This window comes from Hyperoodon ampullatus, assembly GCF_949752795.1.
Source record: "Hyperoodon ampullatus genome assembly, chromosome: 18".
Taxonomy (NCBI): Eukaryota; Metazoa; Chordata; class Mammalia; order Artiodactyla; family Ziphiidae; genus Hyperoodon; species Hyperoodon ampullatus.
Window position 1 is genome coordinate 44,990,281 of NC_136931.1, and position 20,079 is coordinate 45,010,359.

The window sequence follows — 20,079 nt, forward strand, 5'->3', positions numbered from 1 at the left end:
CGGTGATTTTCTAAGATCTAGTCTACTCTTGGAGTCAGGACAGTGGTTAACCCTTGGGGGAGTAGTGAGTCCTCTCGGTCACAGAGGAGGACTTCTGGGGTCCTAGTAGTGTTGTTCTTTTTCTTTTAATCTGGATGGGGGCTACTTTGTAAAAATTCACTGAGCTGTACACTTATGGCTTATATGTCTGTTGTGTATATTTAATACATCGATAAATAAGCCTAAAGAATTTGTGACAATATTCTAAAAACACTCTAATTTAAAAGTTTTAATTTAAAACATTTTTTAAACTATTACATACTTCTGAGTATGAAAATCACCTGGTTACTAAAACAAAAATTGTTTGGGTGCTGAAGGAAGGGAGGAAGAAGCCGGCCAACTCAGCCACAGTGCTGCCATCAGGGATGCCAGGAGTGGCCTTTCCCCCATCCGTCTGTAGCCCTGGCCTAACCTCCTTCATCCTCCTCCTGGTTAGGACACTAACTCAGATTTTAAAGGGTAAAATGTACACGCTAGAATTTATAGGGTAATTATCGGAAAAGAAAACAAGCCAGTATAATTTGCAAACTAGTAGAGGGAAAGAAATAGAACTAAAAAAATCATCAATCCAAAAGAATGGAAGAGGAAAAATGATACAGAGTAATAGGACAAGTAGGAAAAATAAAGATGGCAGATTTAAACTCAAATATATCCATATAATACGTTAAACATAAAAGAACCAAATGGTCCAGTAAAAAGACATAGGAAAAGTTTGTCAAACTTGGTTAACAAAAACTATATGCTGCATTGAATTGTAAACATTAAATGGATGAATAGTATGTATGTGAATTATATCTCAGTAAACTTAAAAAAGAAAACAACTAGATGCTATTTACAAGACAGAGCTAAACATAAGGATATAGAAAGGTTAAAATTAAAGGATGGATTGGGAATTCCCTGGAGATCCAGTGGTTAGGACTTGGCGCTCTCACTGCCAGGGCTGTGTGGCACGGCCAAAAAAAATTAAAGGTTGGAAAAAAATAGACCACACAAATATCAAACAAAAGAAAGATGGAGGGGACTTCCCTGGTGGCACAGTGGTTAAGAATCCGCCTGCCAATGCAGGGGACACGGGTTCCAGCCCTGGTCTGGGAAGATCCCACATGCCAAGGAGCAACTAAGCCCGTGCGCCACAACTACTGAACCTGCGTTCTAGAGCCTGTGAGACACAACTACTGAAGCCCGCGCGCCTAGAGCCCGTGCTCCGCAACAAGAGAAGCCACCGTAGCAAGAAGCCCGCTCGCCGCAACTAGAGAAAGCCCGCACGCAGCAATGAAGACCCAACGCAACCAAAAATAAATTTAAAAATTAATTAATTAAAAAAAAAAGAAAGATGGAGAATGTCAGATTAAATAGACATTAAGGCAAAAAACCTCTTCAGAGATAGAGAGGTTCACTTCATGGTGACAAACTGTTCAATTTACCAGGAGGATATAATTTTAAATTTGTACACACCTAAAAATGTAGTCAGATGCAAAATAATATACGTTCTATGATTCCATGAATATAAAGCTCAAAAATATGCAAAGCTAATCTGTGACATCTTCTCTTACTTGGAGGTGAAAGCAAGATATCGGAAAACCTGGCAACATGGCAAAGAAGCTGCAGCGTCTAGGTTCCTGTGACTGTGGGGAGAGCCAACCATAAGAGCCGGCGGTGATTAACCCTGAGGACGCATAGGGCGCAGCCCCAAACGGCGCTGGCACCTTCCCAGATGCCCCACCTCAGATCAATGATGCCAACCTAAGAACCCCAGCCCAAAGGGACAGACACTAGTGGTGGAGCAACAGAAGGGTTCACTTAGCTCCACCTCAGGGTAAAGTCCAGGCAAGAGTGTGGTCAGATTGTGCAGTGGACCAAGGACTAACTCTGGGAGGGGCAGTTTTGGTTTGTAGGGTAGAGGGACCACGCAGGCCTGCACTGGGACCTTTGTACGTCCGACAGCATGCTGGACCTCCCCTGGTTTGGTACGTTATGGTAAGTGAAATAAGCGTTTGTGAATCCACGCCTCCTCACTGCTGCATGGAGGAGACCCCACCGCTGGAAGATGGCAGGGCTCACTGTTGGTGGCTTCTGCAAATTGGCTGGAGTGGCAGCTTGGTGCCTGACTTGAGATCCTGGCCTTCTACTGCCACCAATGGGGGTCCAGCTCATGCAGAGGTGCTTGCATTGGTAGAGCAGAGTCAATGGTCTACACGTGCATACACTAACCGTGGACATTGCTATCCGCACAGGGATGTGTATGTGTAGATGTGGACAGGGAGACTGCAGGCACCGCAGCCCACCCGGCAGTCAGTGCCCTGCTTCTACCTTGCTGAGAAGTGCAAGTGGGCTCAGCCCATAGTAATAGTAACCCTGTTCCCCTTAGCCAGTAATTGGCCAAGGAATGGGCATGTGACCAATGAGCCTCCTGCTGGGAAGCTCCCAGGAAAAAAATGTTCCCTGTAATGAACACAGCGCAGCCTGAAGGACCTTGCCCTGCTTCCTCCTTTCTGCAGGAAGAACTCGCTGCATTTGATGACCACAAAGAGCAGGCCAAGAGGATCTCAGGTGCCAGTCTTTGACGGGCAGCTGCAACAATTTGGAATCTCCTACCTTTTGATTTTGTTATGTGAGAGAGTTAAAGGTCTATTATTTAAACCTTTTGTTTGCCTGTTTGATTATTTTTAGCCAAGAAAATGATACAGACATCAAAGTGACCACAGAGGCTTGTCCTGGAGAGAAGAGGAGGGATGGAACGGCAGGGTTTCAGGGCAGTGTTTGCTTCACATGCAGTATCAAACGTTTTTATAAGGCGTGGGGATTCATGTATACTTGTATAACAGAAAGAACATTTTAAAGAAATTAAAAATTAAAAACTGTGGAGAGAGAAGGGGGACATTCCTAATCCTCAACCACAGCAGCAAAAGATTCCCTACTACTGCTTGGCCTCCAGAAGTTTCTAGAGATAACTGGTTTACCCCTGCATGAATGATTCCTCTCTGGATCCAAGGACATGGCAGACACTCAAATATCCATTTGTTGGCAGTTGGCTGGATGAATAAATGAACAACATGAATGAATATATGATATTTTATGACAAGATGCTCTGCAAATCCACAAACACAACAAGAGCAAGAATGTGTGACAGAGAAGCTTCAGTAACATCCTATTGGTGACTTCTTGAAAATGGTAGCAGGCAATTAGACTACACTCTCCTCCCTTAAAACCTGTTGAAATCAACTGAAAGAAAAGAAGCAAGCAAGCTTAGTCAATGGCCAGAAAACAGCTACCAAACCTATGAAATGTGGAAGAGAGGGAGAATGCCAGAAGCCGCCAAACTTCCTCGGACGTCAGGTATGCAGATGCTCCGACAGTCACAAACTGTCACGGTTGCAAAGGTCCACAGTGATCCTCTGATGGGTGCACTGAGAGCAAGGGTGTGATGGTCCCAGGAGACGTACAGTAACTCCCACAGGGCAGAAGGGAGGGCGGGTGAAGCTAAAGGGAGACACTTGGGAGAGCCCATCTTTGCCATACAGAATCCAGCTCTATACTCTCAAAGAAGTTAAAGACAGCACAGTCTGACATGAGGAACCCAAAGAAGAGATCCAGGAGATCAGGTGAAGTGATAAGGCAACAGAAAGATGTGTGAAGTAAATCAGCAGAACTCACAAAAACAAAAGGCAAAATAAAACCAATACAGAGGTAAAAGCTATACAAGAAGCCATAAAACATAGTGATGAAGTGCTGAGAGAGATGAGGATAGACAGAGTAAATCACACAAAGTGAAGCTGAAAAGAAAATGGAGGGACGAGGGATTACAGAAAATATAATAGACATGGAAGACAAAGGATATCCAACAAACACATAACTAGTGTTCCCAACAGAGAATACGATGAACGGATGATGAAATCAGTCAGAGATAAAATAAAAGAGGGGAGGAAATATTCCCTGAAAATAAAAAAGGGAGATGAAAATCTATGTCTGTAGAATTAAATTATATGCACTAAATTTCAGGAAAAAAGGACAGAAAATAATAAACACCACGATTAATCCTGGTGATATTACTGAACTTCAAAAGATAAAGAATGAACCTACAAAGGTATCAGGCAGAAAAATCAAGTGACCTCAAAGGGGAGAAGAAAGGCCCTAACTCGTTCTTTGCTGTCCCTCTCAGCAGTCCTCTCAGAAAAGGTTATGTGGTCTCATGCCACCGTGTACCCTTCCTTTAATTAATTATTAATTGTGTGACTATGGACTCTGTCTTATACTGATTCTCCAGCACCTAGCACAATACCTAGTACTCAGTCAGATGCTCAACAAGTAAGTGTTGAATTATTTACCTACCCAAAGACAGTTTCCTCCCTAACACAGTCCTTTATAGGATGAAGAAGCTGAGGCACAGAGACATTATCAGACTTCCCAAGTCACACAACTGGGAAGTAGAGAAGCTGGGACTTGGACTCAGGTCTCTGTCCGTGGTGTTGCTCTTTCCACTGGGTCCTAGTGTTGTGGGAACTGACCACACGTTCACGGACCCCACTTCCCTTGCTTTTGGGTGGCACCAACAAGACAACTGCTGAAAACAAGGCTTGCTTTCCATTTGTTAGGCCATTTCTGAGTGGATGCGCACCTCACCTGAAGATGTTTGCCCAAACTACCCTGAAACACAGAGAGAGGCATGAGGTAGAGACTTATATCCAAATTGCCTGATGTGGGTTGGTCTGTTTCCTTATCTTACTAGTTTTGATAAAAAAGAATAAAATTGTAAATTATTTACCTGAGATTATAGAAAGTCTACAGTAAAAATAAGGAGGGCAATTTTACTTTTTTTTCTTTTTAATTAAAACATACCCCATTGGCAGTATCTCCTACAGAGCTAGTGCCATCTAGTGATTAAACAGCACATCCACACATCTATTCTTTTCAAAGATATGTATTTTAATCATATAATAAATTTAAGACTACTTGGTCAGTTTCAAAAACAAAAAACAAAAAAAGCTCTATGTCTAAGAAATATTCTTGATAGGCACAAGGATTGTAAACACAAATGTTAATTCTAAACAGGGAAAACTGGGTTGCCCTGATCTGAATCCTGCCTCTGCCACTGGGTGGTTGGTTGGATGATCTTGGGCAAGTTATTTATCCTGTTTCTTCACACACTTACCGCCAGGGGTGTGAAGTAAATGAAATGGCACGTGTGAGCTGCCTAGCAAATATCAAATGCTCAGAAAAGGTCCATGTGTCTTCCTCCCCCTATTGGATTGTAAGGCTGTGGGAAACTGAAATCCCCTTCCAGCTTAGGGGCCCCTTCATTCATGCCATCTGCAACCGGCCAGGACAATATTCAGGTTATGATAAGACATTTCAACTGCAATCAGTTACTAATACTCCACCTCTGGCTCCTGGGCTGTATAGGGAAAGGCTTTCCCGTTGGCTGGGATGTACAGAAAGGAGGAGACCGGCACACACATACTGCTGCTGGGAAGGCAAATGGGAACCATTGCTTTGGAAAACAATTCGGCAATATCTAGCGTGAAGAAGCACACATAGGTACACGTACCAAATGTGCAAAGGAGGTGAGTAGATAAATAAATTAACATGTATCCATCTCAAAACTTCAATGCTGAGTGAAAAAGCCGAGAGGTGGAAAGATTGATTCAGTACGGTGACCTTTGTACAATTAAAAACATATATATAGGGCTTCCCTGGTGGCTCAGTGGTTGGGAGTCCGCCTGCCGATGCAGGGGACGGAGGTTCGTGACCCGGGCCGGGGGGATCCCACATGCTGCGGAGCGGCTGGGCCCGTGAGCCATGGCCGCTGAGCCTGCGCGTCTGGAGCCTGTGCTCCGCAACGGGAGAGGCCGCAACAGTGAGAGGCCCGCGTACCGCAAAAAAACCCAAACAAACAGACTTCTAGAACACATCCCAAATCCGGGAGAAGATGGCTATCCAGGGATGGAGGAGATAGGAGGCAAAGATTTCAACCCTAAGTGTAATTTTCTTTCTTTTATTAAAAAATCTGAAGAAAAAAAGAAAAAACAAAAAACAAAAGATAAGATGTCAATACTTGTTCATTCTGGGGCACGAGAACACTAACGTGCTATGCTATTTTCTGCTTCTCAGCTGTGGGGGGCTGGGTTATAGAAAATGTACGTGTTATGCTATTTTCTGCTTCTCAGTTGCGGGGGGCTGGGCTATAGAAAACGTACGTGTTCAGCTCTAACAGACAGCGCCGAGCAGCTCCCCACAGCGGTGGCGTCAACTCCACTCCCGCGGCGTTAGAGAGCTCCTCCACACCCTCACCAAGCCTCGCCAGTGTTTGTTGCCTTGCTCTACTTTTCAAATGTTTAAATAAAAGACATTTCCGAGACTTCCCTGGCGGTCCAGTGGTTAACACTCCGCACTTCCAACACAGGGTGCGCGGGTTCGATTCCTGTTCGGGGAAGTAAGATCCCACATGCTGCACGGTGCGGCCAAAAAAACCCCAAAAAAACCTTCCATACTGCACATGGGTCCTAGAGCCACCACGACACACTTGCCTAAAAAATAAACTATCTGTTCTGTTAACGACAAAGGAGGTTATACAGGTCACTATAATCTCTCTCCTCTGAGGGAAATGTGGTAGCAAGCTTTACTTCCAAAATAGTTGAGTGATACAGCTCTATCTGTAACCTGGGTCCAACATACTAGCCAGGAAGTGTGCAGACTGAGGGGCAGTGGGAGCTCACATAGGCCTTTTAGAGCCCCGCAGCAGACCTCCTTGGGTTCTTGGCAGCCGTCTGCCTGTCCAGCGCTCCTTGCTGTAGAGAAACCTAACTCTGCATGTTAAAGTCTATATATGCTAGAAAGTGATGGTTAGTTTCTGAAATACTCACATAAGGATTCCTCAAAATAAGTTCCCTAACGCCACTTAAAATGTGATTCAATATAGTGGAGGATAGTCAATATATTCAATCTGTATATGTTATAGTTGGATGCTACAAGTCTGTAAGTCTACTCACTACAAATAACACATTATAGTGATGGTGAAAAAGAAAAAAGCGAGAAAGGAAAAAGAAATTATGGTGCCGTCTTTTGCCATTAAAGAAATGGTGCTATCCAGTTTCCAAAACCCTGGGAGCAGAGTGTTTAAACCAGGGCATGCAGGCAATGGTGGAGAAATGGGCTCCTTCAGCCTCTCTGGACCTCGGCTCCCCCATGTGTGATGGGGCCGTAAACGGAACCTACGTCACCGAGACAGCAGGAAATCAATGCATGTGAGAGTTTGATTTACAGACTCACACAGGGTAAGCACTCAAAGAACGTCTGCTGCTAAGGAGAGACGAGTGATCATACTCCTCTTGTCAGGCATGAATGTGAAGAAACGTTGCAACGTACACATCGATACAGAAAAGTGACAGGAAAATTAGCTTTGCGGGGGTCAAAGGAAAGAGCAGGATGACCAGCATCAGATGGAAACCTACGTTAAGAATGTGAAGATGTTTATCTCTGTGTTTGAAGGACTCGTCTTGAAAGATAAAGGAAAGGGTTTTGAATTTTAGCCTAACAAGACAGAAAATGAGACTGGACATGTTAAAAAGAAATAAGCCCCCAAACAAAAGCCATTAACTGCTGAAGAGAGAAAAGGAAAATCCTTACCAACGCACTTGACACAACTGACTATGAGTTAATGTCAAGGTGCAGAAGAAACGCTGGAACGATACAAGCACCTGATTTCTGTGTGGCACGGCATACATGGCGTCGCTGAGGCTTCCCTCTTCTTTGTGAGCACTTGTGTCCCCCGACTCCCTGTGGCTGCATGACAGGTGCGTGTCAGTGTCCTCTTCCTCCTCGTAGCCCAGCATTTCAAAGGATGGCAAAGAGGATCTTCTTCCCGTCTCATTCTGCCTATGTGGTCCGTATTAGAACATTCAAGAGCAAAATAAACCAACAAGCCACTTAATGCTTCACATAGGTTCACATACGTGTATTAAATGCACTGCCTCAAGTTCCACTGTAAAGTATTACGACCACATTACAAAACATACAGAAGCTAAAGGGTGATATCATCCACAATTCCATCTCTTTGTACACTGTTAGCATTTCTTTCTAGCTTTTCACCTAGGTTTTTATAGTTATTATCATTGCATACATATACAATTTGCCTCCTCGTTAACAAGTTTTTAAAGTCAAAAGGTTAGGTTCATACACCAGTTTTATCACCTGTTCCCCTTACTTAGGTTTTTTCCCCCAATTTTCACCATCATAAATAACCCTGTAATGAATGTCAAAGTGTAGCAAATCTCTTCTGTATTGAGGATTAGTCCCATAAAACAAACAACCATATGGAGAACTGCTGAGTCGAACAGTATAAACACACACACACACGGAAAGTACACCACCAACAGCAGGAACATTTCGTGGGTCCACACGTGTCCACGCAAAATCGTTTCCCCAACCTGCAACTATGTTGGTAATAATTTTCTAAAACTTGCCAAAATAATTGAAATCTCACTGTAAAAATGTGCATTTCTTCCTGAGACTGGATATTTTTCCATGTATTTGGATGTGAGCCTTGGTTCCTCTGCTGTGAATTGTCTGCTCATGGCCTTTGTCCATTTTTCTACTCTGCTTCTAGTATGTCCATTCCAATTTGAAATTAACTTTTCCATCTACTAAAATTAAAACCCTGACTTTGTATTTACTATAAATATTTTTCCTATTCTATTATCTTATTTTGACTATAAATTTTTTTAACATACAGATGATTAAAAAACAATTTTTTTTTAACCTTCCAAATTCTTAGCTCGGAAGTACACAGCAGGCATCTCTCTGAGAGGCTTGATAAGATTGGATATAGGATTTCATGGTCTTATTTCTATGCATATAAAAATTAATCCTTTCATTCAATAAGAATTTGTTTTGGTGTATGAATTAGGAAAGGCTCAAAGCTGATTTTTTTCTAATACTGCTAATGAATATACTGTTGAATCCTTTCCCTTTATCTGTGGGGCTGCCTTTATTTATTTATTTATTCAATATGCCTGCAAACACGAGGCTCACCTCAGGGTGTTCACGTGCACCTCTCTATCATTGAACCAGCACTCCTCTACTTTAACTACTTCAACTAAATGTTTTAAAATATGATGGAGCTGGGGCTTCCCTGGTGGTGCAGTGGTTAAGAATCCGCCTGCCAATGCAGGGGACAGGGGTTTGAACCCTGGTCCAGGAAGATCCCACATGCCACAGAGCAACTGAGCTCGTGCGCCACAACTACTGAGCCGGTGCACCGCAACTACTGAAGCCCGTGCACCTAGAGCCCATGCTCCACAACAAGAAAAGCCACTGCAGTGAGAAGCCCACGCACCACGACGAAGAGTAGCCCCCGCTTGCCACAACTAGAGAAAGCCCGCGTGCAGCAACGAAGATCCAACGCAGCCAAAGATAAATAAATAAAATAAGTACATTTATTTAAAAAATATATATATATGATGGGGCTAATGCAGCCCTCCCCCTGAATCGCTATTCTTCCTTTCCAGATTTCCTCTTATGGTCTTATCTGCTTATTCTTTCCAATGAATTTCAGAATCACTTCCTGATCTTCAGTTCTTATTCAGCCAAAGTATAAATTCTTACCAGGAGAAAAACAGGCTATATTCAAACATCTCAGAAATGGAGTCAAGATTAAAATTCAAAAACCAAAAATATAAACACATCCTAGAAGGAAATATGTGAGCATTTGTATAATGCTGTAATAGGGAAAATCTTCCTAGATTTGACAATAATGTCAGAAACTACGAACACTGATAGCTCTTAATACATAAAAAATAAAGAATATTTTGGTATGTTAAAAAAAACCCTCAAAACCCAAAATTGAATAAACATGGCAGATACAAGGCAAATCTGGCGATGCATCCCCCACCTCCACCCCACAAGCCCTTAAAGTCCTCAGGGTCTTCCCACTGCTCCTGGGGGAGATACCAAACCTCAGAACAGGATACCAAAGGCACCCCCAGCCTGCCCACTCCTCCAGCACCATCTCGGATGACTCCCCACCTCACTTGACTCCTCCCAGCCACAAATGTCTTCCTTCAGTTGATCACGTGTGTCATGCTCCCTCTTCTCTCATCCCAGCCCCACACTGACCACCTCCCAACCCATTCCCAGTTGGTTTCTGTAGAGCCCGCAGCTCTCCCCCAATGCCCTCTCCCTCAGGAGGAAACCTTCCTGACTCCTGGCCCTGTGTCAGCTCTATGCCAGCTCAAGCAGTAGAGAAAGTGATGTTAAAGAAGAAAGGCTACAGTAGGCGTCAACAAAGGTAAATTCAGTGTGACCATTCAGAGAGGAGAGGCACGAGAACTGGAGACTGACAGCTCTCACCATCTCGGCTGTGGCTAAAAGCAACACGGAAGTCACCAGCTCAGTGCTGCCATGAAAGCAACCGGTGTCTTCACAAGCCATAATTTAACAAGATCCACTCTAGGGAAAATTCGGATACAATTCAAGACCGATGAATGTCCCAAGACAGTATCCCTTTGACATTGGAGATGAAAACCTGAGTACTAAGCTCTAGTCCTAGTCATATGCACCCACATGCACACACACATGCTCAGAACGGCCCTGCCTCTGCCCCGAGAGGAAGCTGAACCCGTGACATGGTCCTTACTGATGCCTCAGCTCCGAGGTGGTGGCATAGGGCTCGATGAGACTGTCCTTTTCAAGGTAGGTCGTGTCACTCTCAGAGTGGGATCTCCGGTGAGGCTGAGGAATGGCAACAGTCCGGCCAGTCAATGTTGTTGCTAGAATGGCTGCAGCCAGAGCAGATCTATGGACAAAAACATCCCAGTGAGCCAGTGAGACACGAACCCTCAAGCTGAAGGTTGAACAACAGGATACGTGAATTAATCAAGGTTTACTTTCAGTTCTACAGTGTTCGGTGTGTATCTACTGGCTACGTGCCTGTAGTCTGTTATGTGCCATCGCACAATCTCACTTCATTCTCACAGCAACTGTATGAATGGATATTACTGTCATCTCCATTTTTCAAAGACGTTAAATGACTTGTCTAAGCTTTCCTAGCTAACGGGAGATGAAACCAGGTCTGTAATCCAGGCAGTCTATATTCAAGTCGTGTTCCTATTAAAATGAAAGATCAGAATGCGGGAAAAAAAAGGAGAAATAGGGGCTTTCGTGGTGGCGCAGTGGTTGAGAGTCCGCCTGCCGATGCAGGGGATGCGGGTTCGTGCCCCGGTCTGGGAAGATCCCACACGCTGCGGAGCGGCTGGGCCCGTGAGCCATGGCCGCTGAGCCTGCGCGTCCGGAGCCTCTGCTCCGCAATGGGAGAGGCCACAGCAGCGAGAGGCCCGCATACCGCAAAAAAAAAAAAAGATAGAAATGAAAAGGAATTTGAAAATTTTGCAAATTATTCAAAACTATAATAAAGGACAGACAGAGTAATGGGTTTACCCTCCCGCTTGAAAAAGCAAAATAAACAATTAATTGTCCCAGCTTACTGCCTGAGAAAACTTCCAGGTCACAGCACAGGGAGGAGGAAATGAGGTGGAGCCAGGACGAGGTGTGGAAATGGAGTGGAGAGTCAGGGAACACCAAGGCAGATAAAATTTGCAGGACAGAAGACCAGAAAGGAAAGAGCTGAACAGAGAGAACTCCAGAAACCCGCAGAAGGGCCCTGAGTGCTCAGCAAAATGCTCGTCAGTGCAAGAGTGTGAGGACACTGCGGTAAGGCTGGGGGAGAGCCATCCACGAGGATGAGAGGAACAGTGCCAGGTACTCACACAGGGCTGGGGACAGTGACTGTTCCCACCAGACAGGTGGGAACACATTATAATTCATGGGACACTGGGTACTCTAAAGGTGGTGGAGAATAAGTAGCCCTAGACTGAACGCTGCTCCAGACCCTGCCTAACAAATCATAAAAGCAAGACCCAAAAGATCAAACTGGCTCCAAGTAATTTAACTGCATCCCAGAAAAAAATTCAAGAAGACTTATAGGAATATAAAAATATCCAGCACTCAACAAGGTAAAACTCACAAAAGTGTCTAGTATGCAAACGTACATAAACTAGGCATGCAAAGAGACAGAAAAACATGACCCATAATGAAGAGAATAATCAATCAAAACCCATTCAGAACTGACACGTTAGAAGTAAGAGGGACATTAAGACAGTCATTATAATTATGTTCCATATGTTCCAAAAGGTAAGTAGAGACATGGAATATTATTAAAAAGACTTGAACTTCAGGAGATGGAAATTACACTGGATGGGATTAACAGTAGGTTAGTGAAATTAAAGGTAAAACAATAGAAAATAACCAAAATGAAATACAGAGAGGAAAAAATAACTTAAAGAGCATAGTAAGATATGAGATTAAAAATGCTATTGTTTTATGTTTTAAGCCACTAAGTTTTGGGAACTCCCTGGCAGTCCAGTGGTTAGGGCTCCGTGCTTTCACTGCCGAGGGCCTGGGTTCAATCCCTGGTCAGGGAACTAAGATCCCGCAAGCCACACGGCATGGCAAAGAAAAAAAAAGCCACTAAGTTTTGGTGTAATTACTTACATGGCAATAGATAACTTTCATCAAACGGTGCTGGAACAACTGGATACCCACACGCAAAAAAGTGAACTTGAATCTATACCTCCCACACCATACACAAAAATTAACTCAAAATGCATCATAGACCTAAATGTAAAGGCTAAAACTATAAAACTTCTAGAAGAAAATATAGGAGAAAATGCTTTATGACCTTGGGTTAGCCAAAGATTTCTTAGATATGATACTGAAATCATGATCCGTAAAAGAAAAAGTTGACAAGCTGAACTTCATAAACATTAAGAATTTCTGCTCTCTGAAAGGCTGTTAAGAAAATGCAAAGATAATCCATAGATGGGGAGAAAATATTTGCAAATCACATATTTGTATGTGATTTGTATGTGATACAAGAACTTGTATCCAGAATAGTGTATATATACAGTAATAGGAACAAAACCCAATTTTTTTTTTTTTTTTTTTTTTTTTTTTTTGCTGTACGCGGGCCTCTCACTGTTGTGGCCTCTCCCGTTGCAGAGCACAGGCTCTGGACGCACAGGCTCAGCGGCCATGGCTCACGGGCCCAGCCTCTCCGCGGCATGTGGGATCTTCCCAGTTCAGGGCATGAACCCGTGTCCCCTGCATCGGCAGGCGGACTCTCAACCACTGTGCCACCAGGGAAGCCCAAAACCCAATTTTTTTAAGTGGGCAAAAGATTTGAACAGATACTTTACCAAAGAAGAGATACAATGGCAAATAAGCACATGAGAAGATGTTCAGGGACTTCCCGGGTGGCGCAGTGGTTGGGAGTCCGCCTGCCGATGCAGGGGACATGGGTTCGAGCCCTGGTCCGGGAGGATCCCACATGCCGTGGAGCAGCTGGGCCTGTGCACCGCAACTGCTGAGCCTGCACTCTAGAGCCCGTGAGCCACAACTGCTGGGCCCTCATGCTACAACTACTGAAGCCTGCACGCCTGTAACCCATGCTCTGCAACAGGAGAGGCCACCACTATGAGAGGCCCGCGCACTGCGGCAAAGAGTGGTCCCCACTCGCCGCAACTAGAGAGGGCCTGTGAGCGGCAGCGAAGACCCAACGCAGCCAAAAATAAATAAATAAATGAAGTTATTTTAAAAAAAAAGATGTTCAACACCATTAGTTACTAGAGAAATGCAAAATAAAGCCATAAAGATACCACTACACACCTATTAGAATGTCCAAAATTTAAAAGACTGGCTAAGACAATCCCTTCAACCTGGGCCTGGCAGAATGGCTCTCACAAAGAAGGGTGGAGAGGAGAAGGGGCCAGTCTGCCATCAATGAGGTGGTGACCAGAGAATAACCCACCAACATTCACAAGCACATCCATGGAGCAAGCTTCAAGAAAGGTGCCCCTTGGACACCTGAAGAGATCCAGAAATACGCCAGGAAGTTGACGGGAACCACAGATGTGCACATGGACTCCAGGCTCAACAGAACTGTCTGGTCCAAAGGAATAAGGAACATCCCATACTTTATCAGTATGGTTGTCCAGAAAGTGTAATGAAGATGAAGATTCACCAAACAAGCTCTGTACATTGTTATCTATGCACCTGTCACCACCTTCAAAAACCTATAGACAGGGACTTCCCTGGTGGTGCAGTGGTTAAGAATCCGCCTGCCAAGGCAGGGGACACAGGTTTGAGCCCTGGTCTGGGAAGATCCCACATGCCACGGAGCAACTAAGCCCATGTGCCACAACTACTGAGCCTGCACTCTAGAGCCCGCGAGCCACAACTACTGAGCCCATACACCACAACTACTGAAGCTCACGCACCTAGAATCCGTGCGCCACAACAAGAGAAGCCACTGCAATGAGAAGCCTGCACACGGCAACGAAGAGTAGCCCCCACTCGCCACAACTAGAGAAAGCCCACGCACAGCAACGAAGACCCAACACAGCCAAAAATAAATAAATAAATAAATAAATAGAAACCAAAAAAAACCTATAGACAGTCAATGTGAATGAGAGCTAATGGCTAATTGTCAAATAGTTATAAAGCCACAGACACAGACATACACACACACCCGATCAAACCAAGTATTGGTGAGCACGTGAAGAAAATGGAACTCATACCCTGCTGGTGGGAACATATATGGAATAACAACTTTGGAAATAGTTTGGCAGTTTCTTAATAAGTTAAATATATCCCTAGTATATGACCCACCTATTCCACTCCTAAATATTTACCCAAGAGAAATGAAACCACAGGTCCAAAGATTTGTGCACAAATATTCATAGCAGCTTTATTTCTAGTAGCCAAGAAACTAGAAACCACCCAAATATCCATCAACAGGTGAATGGACAAACAGTGACATATTCATATAATGGAATACCACTCAGCAATTAAAAGGATGAATTACTGATTTTCACAACAATATGGATGAATCTCAAAATAATTATGCTGAGTGAAAGAACCCAGCATAAGTATTGTGTATAATTCCGTTTATATAAAAGTCTAGAACATGGAGGCTAATCTTATAGTGATAGAAAGCAGATCGATGGCTGCCTGGGATGGGGATGAGGGTGGGCTGGGCCGAGGTATGGGAAGTGAGAGGGGGAAGGAGGGAGGAATTACAAAGGGGCATGAGGAAACTTGAGGGGATGATAGATACATGTATTATCTTGATTATGGTGATGGTCTCACAGGTATAAACATATGTCATAACATCAAATTATTCAGTTAAATATGTACAGTTTATTGTACACCCATTATATGATAAAACTGCTTTAAAAAAGATAAAAGACTATCTAAAGCAAAAATAAGAACACCATATTGTGGGGTTTATAACATATAGAATTAAAACGTATAACGACAGTAGCAAAGGATGGGAAGGAGGAAACAGAAACGATTGCTGGAAGATTCTTACACTATTACGCTAGACGCGAAGTGGAATAACGTCAGAGGTTAATTTGAATGTTAGTGTTTAGAGTAAAATAACCCAGAAATCGGCCAAATTTGCCAAAACCATGTTGATTATTTGGGGCTAATAAAGATTATAATCCAGAAATAGATTTTTGGAAAACACAGGAGACTACAAAGATTTTCTAACGAGTCTACAGCATGCTTGCCGCGAAATGACGTGGTCTTTTGTTTTTCTGCTTTATAATGGAACGTGAAGCTAACTCTCTCACTACTGCTGCTGCATAAACATTTCAGTTCTAATGACACAACTTAAGGGATGTTCACACAGACACTGAAGCGCCAGACAGGCCTACAAGTCCATCGCAGCGATGCCACCACCCACCAGCCGTGAGACCCTGGGCCAATGACTAACACTTGAGCTCAAAACAGAGACGCCAATGGGACCTCTTTCACAGGATCGTTGAGAGGATGAAATGAAACAGTGCTTCTTAAGCACTGACCAGAGTCCTTGGCACAGAGGAAACACTAATAAATGGCTATTCTTGTTATCAAGATTGTACCAAAGGAAAAAACAAACACTGAAAATATTTCCAAGTGTTTATTAACAGGAGGCATACAATATTCCAGTTTCAAAGAACAGTAAAAGAAGGTACCACCCTTGAGTGAAATTATTTCTCATTGTTAACAGTTGAGCCATGTATCCATGTATTTTACGGATTAAAAAGAAAGTCTAAAATTCTCCTGTGCCTAAAATTTTGGAGGGCATAGGCAGCGGTCTTAGGTATAAAAGAAGGCAGTTCTCTGGTGTGTTAGGAGCACTGAGGGATAGGGGAATCTCGGGCCCTGGCAAGCGAGCTCACTTCTCCTTCCTTCCTGCAAAGCAGTTCTTCTGAAAGGCAGACTTGTGTTTAAAAAGAAAATTACGTGCACATTTCAAATTCCTTTTAACATACTATCAACCTAAATATTTGTGCTTCAATGTTTTATATTTTGAAAAACTGCATTCAATTATGACATGTGAGAACTCCACAGACCTGAAAGGAATAGACCATTATCCCACGGAGAAACCATATTAAGTGCTTCGTTATGGAACCGTGATATGTATTTCAAAGGACATGATTCTAATCACCCTCCTTGTGATTTTCTTACCCATCTGAACAGTGCCGGGACCCAGCACTTGGTGGCTGAGCTCAGGGTGACCTCAGTGCCTGCTCACCCAAGACTCACCTTGGTCTCTCTGGAGAGGGGTTGGGGCTGCGTGGAGGAGGTGTGCGGGGCACAGCTGGCTTCGGTGCGATGCTGGCTGCAGGGAGAAGGCCATGGATGATGCGTTTCTGCACAAATGAAACCCAGCAGAGGTCAATGGGATCATCTCTGGGGACTGCGACCACACCTCCCTGGGCCTGGGAGGGAACACCTGCACTGGTCACCCAGGGATCTAGTCACACCAGGAGGTCCACTCCTCCCCCTGCCATCCTCAAGCCCCGTCTGGCCAGGCACACGTGCCCATGCAGGGAGCACCATACAGCTGCCCTCGGTGGGCATCCTCTGGCTCTTCCTTCCTCAGAACAGCTTCCCTGACCATCCCGCAGAGTCACCCTCCAGCACCCCCAACTGGTCTCACAGCACTGCCCCTGATGACCCTACTTACTCACTTGCCACACCCCCCAGCCGGATGGAAGCTTCCTAAGAGTATGCAACCTTCTTGTGTTTATCAACCCTGGAACTCTGGCACTTAGCACGTTGTCTAACACCTGGTAGGGGCTTAATAAGGATTTTAGGTAGTTTATCTCAAAGATGCAGAGTAACAAAAACTAGTTCTCACACACAATGAAAGTCGGAGAACCCTGCTTTAGGCAACTGGGAGGCCCTGAGAAGTTTCTGAGTGTAACCCAATCTTCATTTCCTGTGCACCAGCCATTCATTTGTATCTACTAGAGGCAAAACGCCATGACAGCGTTTCATGACAGTGAAGAAACCTGTCCTCATCTTTAAGGAGGGACAGTACAGAGGAGAAACACCCAGATATTTATAATATGACACAGAATCATGGGAAGTGCCAAGGGAGAGGTAAAGACAAAGTGCTGAGGTGACCCAGGGAGGGAAGGGCTCCTTCAGATCTGGGGGCCAGCAAGGGGACCGCTGATGTCCTGATGGAGAAAATCTCAGAGCATTTAGACTGGGTCTTCAAAGATGGCCACTGCTCTCACATTTGGGAAATGCGATAGAAAGGCATTCCAGAAGGAGGGAGGAACAGGAACAAAGGAATGAAGCAAGACGTTAGTGGCAGTGTTCTAGAAATAAGCACTCCAGTTCGCTAAAATACAGAGGCATCTGAGTTGGAGAGGCTAGAAAAATGAGCTGGAGTCAGAGTGGGGACTGTTTCCATTTAAGAGTTTTGAGACCAGACTAAGGAGATCTTGTGACCTAGTGAGAAGCACCCACTGAAAGTGGCCCCAGGGAAGACTAATCAGGCTGGGGTGGGCACAAGGTACGGGGGCGGAAAGGAAGGTGCAACCAAGGGGAAGAGCCAGGGGTCTGGGCATCCTTCAGGAGTGAGGGACGAGCAGACCTTCCAAATGCCTTCTGCAGCCCTCCCCCCACACACACACCCAGTCCCACGTGCATGGCCAACCCCAAGAGCAGGTATTCCAGAGCAGCCACCGCTGTATCCCACCATTCTCCAGGATATACACTTGTCTGCCGCCTCCCTCATCCCCCACTGCCTGGGAGACGCTCAAGGACAAGAAAGGCTTTTCTTCACCTTTGAATCCCCAGGGGCTGGCATCCAGAAGGTCCTTCAAAAAGACCTCATGAGTTTTGTTTATTATTTTTTTTTTTTTGGATGGAGTGAATCTCCCAAAGTATGCTGAACATTTCTCCCCTGTACCACGATAAACATTTCCTAACTACTAGGTTCTCCTGCCTCTAGTCTCTAATAAAACACAGGATGATCCTATCTCAACTCAGCATGAGAACTCTTGGGTTGACAGAGAAATGTCCTCTCCTGGCACAGAAGGCTGCTAAGGCTGCTATCAGTTGGCTCCTATCAATGGCCCCAGATTCTTTTCTGGCGGGCCCTCCTCATCCCTACACATGCTGTAGCACTCAGAATTGCCTTCCTGTTCCCACAAAGCAAATGACTCTTTGTCAGACTTTTGTACGTGCTGTTTTCTCCACCTGGAATTCTATTTCCTTGCTCCTCCCAAGGCCCAGGTCAACTCTCTGGGCTGACTTTCCTGCCCCTTCCCTGGTATATGCCTCTTCAGCACTTTTTCCCTCACCATTTTGTGCTGAATGACTTATAGGTTTGTCTACCCTTTAGCCTTTGGGGCCACAGGCTGTCAATCAATGGTGGGTCTCTGGCACACACACAGTAGGAACTCAGTAACGCAAAAAAAAACCTCAGTAAAGATGCTGAGTTAGCAAAATTGCAATGGAAAAATATGCTTCAACTATGCTATGCCTTCCTTGCTTCTCAACATCCACCTGTCTAAAATGACTTCAGCAGGTCATAGGGCTGAGAACAGGAAGCTGTCAGACATGCTTTCTGATCCCAATCTGAAACGGAGTTCAGGGGTACCCTTATCAAAATGCTTTCTCTGTATTTAAAGTATTAAGTTTATGGAGAACTGGATGTAAGTAGGTCTGGGGTTTCACCAGGCGAGTATGGAAAAGGGAGACAGGAGCAACGCCACTGGGGTGGGGGGCAGTGGTTACAAAGAAGTATCCTAGGAGGAGGGGTCAGAGAATGAGCCTGGAAGTGTGCGCCCGCAGTGACAGAGTGGCCATGGTAAGGTCTGGAGGGAAGCATTCCAGGCAGAAGAAAGAGCAAAGACAAAGGCCTGAATAAACCTAAAGGTGGGAAGAGCTGGAGCGTCTGTGTGTGTGACTTGTGGGCAGTGGGCGCGATCAGAATTGCATTTTAAAAGAATCGCTTTGGCTGCTTTGTGGAGAACGGACCTAGGGGAAGGGCAGGAACGGAGACCGAGAAATAGGGAGGAGCTGCTGCAGCAGTGCAGGTAGATGATGGAGACCGGGGTGGGAGCGGGGACGGCTGCCAGATGCATTTGGTGGGTGGAATCTATGGAACTTGCTGGTGGGGTGTACATGGTGCGTGGCGGAGGAAAGAATCGAGAATGACTTCCCACAGAGGAATATTCAGTAGTGGAGCAAGTTTGTGCCGGCAGGAGTGAACTCCCCGACACCGGAGCGAAAGTTACAGGCGAGACAGGGCGAGTCCTATCAACACTGGGATAGAGGATCCGTGTTCCACACACGAAATTTCAGGGCTTCTCGAAAGAAAAACCAATTCCTCTTGGGCCGCTACCTTGCCTCCATCCCAAATCCCAACCTTTTCCCACTTAACTCCCGGCCCCACGGGCCAGAGCGCAGGCCGGGCGCAGATATACTTACAAACTGCCTCTTGCCGCCTCTCCGGAACCCCAGGAGCATCCTTGCTGCGGGGGTTGGCCAGACCGGCACTGGACTGACAAACAGAACTCAGAGCCGAGTACCACTCCCTAAAGTGGGCCGCCTCCAGCTGGCCTAGCGCCAGACGCCTTTTGTACGCAACGGACTTCGCAACAACCACGTCTGCCATTGGCTCTGCTTTTCCCAAGA

The 20,079-nt window shown here is 45.0% G+C and overlaps 1 protein-coding gene across 1 annotated transcript in view; it reads right to left on the reverse strand.

Moving 5' to 3' along the window:
- Positions 1 to 19,911, reverse strand: part of CEP89 (centrosomal protein 89) — a gene marked incomplete at both ends in the record, with an annotated part of 74,288 nt that extends 54,377 nt beyond the window's left edge. Inside the window, 4 exons of the mRNA XM_079723519.1 lie at positions 7,734 to 7,911; positions 10,670 to 10,828; positions 16,684 to 16,790; positions 19,873 to 19,911. Coding sequence (XP_079579645.1) covers positions 7,734 to 7,911; positions 10,670 to 10,828; positions 16,684 to 16,790; positions 19,873 to 19,911 — 483 coding nt within the window. The remainder of the gene's footprint in view (positions 1 to 7,733; positions 7,912 to 10,669; positions 10,829 to 16,683; positions 16,791 to 19,872) is intronic.
- Between the last annotated feature and the right edge of the window lie 168 nt (positions 19,912 to 20,079).